At 40.8% G+C, this 6329-nt stretch overlaps 1 protein-coding gene across 1 annotated transcript; it reads left to right on the top strand.

Moving 5' to 3' along the window:
• The first annotated feature begins 3391 nt into the window (after positions 1-3391).
• LOC128544778 (ferritin, middle subunit-like) lies at positions 3392-4812 on the top strand. The gene is made up of 4 exons (XM_053515043.1): positions 3392-3610; positions 3720-3866; positions 4250-4375; positions 4473-4812. Exons 1-4 carry the CDS (start codon positions 3506-3508, stop codon positions 4626-4628), a joined length of 534 nt encoding a protein of 177 aa, XP_053371018.1. The 5' UTR covers positions 3392-3505; the 3' UTR covers positions 4629-4812.
• The last annotated feature ends 1517 nt before the right edge of the window (positions 4813-6329 follow it).

A 6329-nucleotide genomic window follows, 5' to 3' on the forward strand; every position in this document is an offset into this window, starting at 1 on the left:
CTCAGCGGAAACGAGAGAAAGTTCTCCTCCCTTTCACAAGAAGCGCCAAAGCGCGCTTGAGAAGTGAAAGGTGAAAGGCTCATGATCCGGCGAGAGAGCAAGAGAAAGGAAAATCCTGTCTCGTGCACTTCCATCAGTACACAAAGAATGCGTTGCGGCTCGCGGTTTCATTTTAAGAAGCGGCAAACCCGGGGGCGAGGGACTTTAATAAGGAGAAATCGCAATACTTACCTGCTTCTTCCAGCTCGAGATAGCGTGCTCTTCCCACTACACTGAACTGAAAACAGAAAGTGAGGAGATCGCCCTCAGCGAGATATTCTTCTACACGGAGGGACAGACTTGTGTCTAACTCTGCCATCTTTCTGGTGGGTAATAAGACACTTTCTATTTTCGCTTTCTTTTAAAAAGTGCTTGCACACACGCACACTTACAAAGCGGAAAATAGTTGGGCGAGGATGCAGAATAGCTCTAGCTAGCCAGCCAATTGGCACAGCCTAAGCTCCATAGAAAGGCTCCTGAAGACGAAAAGATCTGAGGATGTTTCCGGTTCATGCCTATTTATAACCTCCAGGTGCACCTAATCGAATGAGGTCACCTGACCGAGGTTATATATGCCAAAAATTTTGGTGTCTTTGACATGTGAAGCGCAGAAGAGGTGTCATCTGGTGGGCTAACCTTAGCACTAGCTTTGGCTGAACGAGTATGCCGCCAAGTCGTCACCCTCTCACCCCGCTGTGAGGGCTCTAAAGTCGGGGGCTGGTTATCTCCGCCTGCGGCACCCAGACTGTCCGCTACGGGAATAACGCTGCTCTCACACTCTCTAACACTCTAAGTCTGGATGCGCTCCTCTAATGCTGATCTTCTCCGTCAAAGTGCTCACTAACACACACCTATCACAAATAAAATTACCACTACTGATGGAGGAAGAATGTCTAAACATCCTGCACTCCACACACTGAACAAGGTGAATGGTTGACATGATACCGTACCTGAGTCTGAGTTTAGTTGTTTGTTGTTCTTAGACAAAGATACTCGCGCGTTCTCTAAAAAGCACAAAAATAAAACGGAAAAAAGGCAAAGCCCAATAGTATGAAAACATAAAAACTAGTTGCTATTAATATTATGGTATAAATGGAAAAGCTATTTAATTTAAATTTACTCCTGCCTCAGTACCCCTTCTAACTCAGTACCACTTTTAACGTTAATTTAGAGTAAAGTGTCTAATTCTAAACACTTTAAATATGTGGCATTTCCGTTTATATTCAATTTATATTTAACTTAATTCCCACAAAAGTCCCTAATCTCTATATCTCTGTATTGTACAACTGTTTCTTATTTTTTATACTTTCATATATTTTTCATATATGTTTTCATATATTGTATATTTTGTCCTGTACAGTACAGCTGTCTCTTATTTTTCTATATTTTTCATACATTTTTCTTATATTGCATATTTTGTACTGTATAGTGTTATTTTATTTTTAATTTTATATTTAATTTTATTTTTTCTTAGTCAAATTTACCTTTTGACCTTTTACCTTTACCTTTCTATTTTTAGGTCATGGGCAGTTGTCCAAGCATTTCACTGCATATCGTACTGTGTATGTGGCAAATAAAATTTGAATTTGAATTTAAACTGCCCCACAGGGCTACTGGGATGGGATGGAGTGTTCTCCAAGGGAGAGTCTCATGGGCACCCTCTACAGGGACCTTCCGACATTGTAGACCCATGTTCAAGAACAGGTTCACAATCTAAATTAAAGCTTGAGCTGGAAGACATAGGAGAGTCTATGCAGCTAGGCGTTGCCAGGCTCGTAGCGGTCCACAGGGCACCTGGGGCACCAGGCAGCATGCCTATTTAAGGGTCCTGATACTGCCGCAATTCGTGCGATCATTAGGTAGCCACGATAATGGTATCAGGGCCAAAGCAAAGACAAAGTGCACACCAAGTTCAAGACAAAGACACAAAGGCAACCCAGCCTTAGTCTTCCTGAGAAGCCGGCATGAGAAGGCAAGAGAGAGCGACACACATCAGTTCGGCGTGCGCTCTCGGTTTGAGTTACAGTGTGAGTAGCACATAGGCACACATAAGTCCATGGTACTGTAAGGTGGAGTCACACCAAGAGGATATAGAGTTTATTTTTACTTTCCAGAACCCCAGAGCTTAATGAAATGGTGACGCTCTATTTATTTTTATGTTTTAATTTTTTTATTTCATTTTTAGTTTCCAATTACTAATTCCAAGCTATCTCCAAATGGTGAGGTCTTCCCATGCGTGTCTCATTAGCACTCTCATAGGCTAATATTCATTGACCCCCTTAGAAGCTCTGTGTAAGGGTTCTCATGAAGATCTCATCATGTGGCTCTCTAATCCGCACCACGCAACATTGTATTAAAACTATAGTGAATTTCCTGGTAGCATGATCTCATTGATTGGCTGCACAGCACAGAAATATGAAAGGAAATGATTTATAGTCACAAAAGAGGACGAGTTTCCTTTTAAACTCCAGTTCCTCTCAAAGTTTCTTTCTTGTGTCATTTCAGTGATTTTTTCAGTTGCTACCGTTACCTCAACTCCATTTATGCTAAATGTCTTTATTTATGAAGCTTATCTATCTGATGGACTCAGGCTTTAATGTTGAATCAGCATTTTCCATCAGGGCTCATATTTACCTCGTCATTGTCCCAGGAGTCTCACAGCATTAAACAGTCACTAAATGTCATGATTACTGTTTATAATCTAGCAGCTTATATCAATAATTATTTTGCTCTCCAGTTACAGTATTAAGAGAGAACTGGAATTCCTGATTTATTGTGAGTATTAGGTTTTATTTTTGTTTGATTTGAGATACTTCAGTTTATTTATATATTAGTAAATGTTAGTAAGTGTTAATGTGATATTAAGTTTGATGTACTGTGGGTCTTATTTAATTTAATTTGAGGTCAGATTATAATGCTGTTTTATTTATTCTATCTTAATGGGTTGCATCATTTAATCATTATTTTCCTGCAAAGTATTATAAAACCATCTATTAGTATTATTATTATTAATATTGCTGGCAATTCTGTGGGTGTGGACATGCCTGAAAAGGCTCATAATTTTAATACAATGAAATAAATAAACAAAAAATGCTCCAGTTTCTTTATTCTTAGCCAAAAAAGTCTGAGTCATACTGATCTCTTCTCTGTGTAATTAAACACCTCAGGTATAAAACTGCTGTGTCACGATTCACTCAGCGGGAAACAAACGCTGCTGGTCGTGATTGGCCAGTCTGACTTTACCCCGCCTATTAATTAAATTCTCTTATCTGATTGGCTGCTTGTCTTTGCATCACAGTGCTACAGTGTATAAATAGGAAGGAGGTTACGTCGCCATCAGATCTGTACAGACTGGAGAGAGGTTCTTGCTTCAACAGTGATTGGACGGAATTTCTTGTTCGGCTCGCTCTATTTATTATAAAGTTTAATTTTAAATTTTTGGTTTGTTTAATAAAACCAGCTGAAAATGGAGACTTCTCAGATCCGTCAGAACTACCACCGCGACAGCGAGGCCGCCATTAACAAGATGATAAACATGGAGCTTTACGCCTCCTACACCTACACCTCCATGGTAAGGAGCTCAGTGTGGACTGATGTGCTGGGATTCGAGCTGGACAGCTGACTGTGTGTGTGTGTGTGTTTGATAGCTTGTTGTTAATAATACTGTTATTTTACCTCAGGCTTATTACTTTACTCGCGATGATGTCGCGCTCGAGGGCTTCGCGCATTTCTTCAAAGAGAACGCGCACGAGGAGCGCGAGCACGCCGAGAAGTTCATGTCGCTCCAGAACAAGAGAGGCGGCCGCATTTTCCTCCAGGACATCAAGGTAATGCCATACCTTTTGGGGTTACACATTGTTTTTCTGTTCACTCAGGCATGTACACAGTTACACCCATACAGGTGCACGTATACACAGGTGTGTACACACACACACACACACACACTTAGAAAAGAGCAAAGGGCGGTACCTCCTGAGTTGTTGCCTTGTTGTAGGTTTATATTAATGTTTAAAAATTTTTTAAATGACTCAGATTGAAGCTGTTTAATAGAATGTGAGGACGGTTGGACTTCTGTTTCTACCAAACTGTTTTGTTCCTCAAATGAACATGGCTGTAAAATATTAATGCTTTGAAACTGATCTGAGATCAGACCTGAAGGGTCACTGGGTGTGAGATATGAGCTCTAATCAAACGTGTGTGTGTGTTTAAGAAACCGGAGCGTGATGAGTGGGGCAATGGACTGGAGGCCATGCAGTGCGCTCTGGAGCTGGAGAAGAAGGTGAACCAGGCTCTGCTGGACCTGCACAAACTCGCCACTGATAAAGGAGATCCTCATGTGAGTTACAGCGTAAAGAGAACCTTTATTAAACTGGTAACGCTAACTGTTAGCTGTTAGGATATAATTATTCCTTACACACTTCATCTTCCCTCAGCTGTGTGACTTCCTGGAGACTCACTACCTAAACGAGCAGGTGGAGACCATCAAGAAACTGGGTGACCACATCACCAACCTCACCAAGATGGGTGCTACCAACGACCGCATGGCTGAGTACCTGTTTGATAAACACACCCTGGGAGAAAAGAGTTAAACCTGCCTCCACACTGATCAGCAGAACCTCCATCATCAAACCTAATGAGATTTAGTGTGCAGTAATGTGTGTGTAGGCCTGCAGCTTGGAGTAGAGTCTGGAGTAGTTTCATGTCTGTCGTGTCTATGATCTCTTATTCTCATGTGGAGGATTAAACACTAAAGAATAAACATTTTGAGCCGGATCCACAGTTGTTGTTTTTTTTCCCCCCTAGATTGTGTTACTTTAATCATGATTACCTCCACAAGTCTGCCCTGTGCAATCTGTCAGTACTGTATGGGTGTAATGTACATGTGTCTAATTACTGGCTTTAAACATCAGTGTAAGATATTAATGAGGGGAGGAACACCTGCTCCAGTTTTAGAAGGTTGTTGGTGGCTCAGTGGTAGGCTTCTCTCCCGCCATGCGAGTCCCAGCCCCTCAGCAGTGCCACCTTAGTACCAGTCCCAAGTTCGGGTGGAATGGGAGGGATTAATAATAACCTGCCACAAGATGGCGTTGATTTCCTCAGTGTATTTTATGTACAGTATAATGACTAAACAAAATATCATTTGCAGTACATGCAGATTAGAATCATGGAGTACATGCAATTACTGCACTGTAACTTTAATATATCATTATGATGTAATTGTAATATCCAAAATTCAGCATTTTATCACATAAATAGTATAAAATGAAGTGAAATATATTAACCACCCATGACCTAATGAGTATTTTAAATAAATAACATAATATTAATATCATTAAAAATAACTAAAATTTATGAACATTTAAAATAAGGAATATAAATAGGAAGTAATATGTTTGTTAAAAAAAATTACAATTTAGAAGGCATAGAAACCTTTTGGCTATAAAAATTTACATAAAAGTAATAAAAACAGAATTGAGATGGAAATGTCCAGTCATGTGCTTCGAATCAAAGCATGTGTAACTGAGTTAAATGTTGATGTGCAATTTGCTGAGTAGGAGCAGAGTGTTTAGTCCTGTGTGGTGCTGTGATTAAGAGTCCGTATCACCTGCAAGAAGAAGCTCCTCCTCAGTCTCTGTGTTGCCCTTCAAGGAGCGGAAGTGCTTTCCTGACTGCAACAGAGAGAACAGTCTCCACTGTCATGGTGGCTGAGGTACTTCACGATCTTCCTGGCCTTGGTCCAGCACTTGTTGTAGATTAAGTGCAGGTCAGGGAGCTTGGTGCAGATGATGTGTTCAGCTTTTCGCACCATCCTCTGTAGAGCTTGTCTGTTCTGTATAGAGCTCTTCCTGAACCAGGTTTTCGCCACGGTGTTGATGTGACAGGACCATAACAGTTCCTTCGTGATATGGACACTGAGGTATTTAAAGCTATCCACTCTCTCCACTGGGCTCTCAAAGATGATGGGGGGTCTGGTAGTTTCTCTCCTGCTTTGTACTAAAGTCCACTACCAACTCTTTTGTCTTGCTGATGTTCAGGAAGATGGTTATGCCTTTGGCACCAGTTCTCCAGATTTCTATTCTCCTTCAGGTAGGCTGTCTCGTCGTTGTCAGAGATCTGGCCCACCTGGTGTCGTCAGTAAACTTAATGATGGTGGTGGAGTTGATAATGGCTACGCAGTCAAATCTATTTTTCACTCAAATTTAAAATTCTAATTTAATTTGTCACATACACAGTCATACACAGTACGATATGCAGTGAAATGCTTAGGCAACTGCTCATGACCTAAAATA

Source organism: Clarias gariepinus, chromosome 16 (assembly GCF_024256425.1).
Source record: "Clarias gariepinus isolate MV-2021 ecotype Netherlands chromosome 16, CGAR_prim_01v2, whole genome shotgun sequence".
NCBI lineage: Eukaryota > Metazoa > Chordata > Actinopteri > Siluriformes > Clariidae > Clarias > Clarias gariepinus.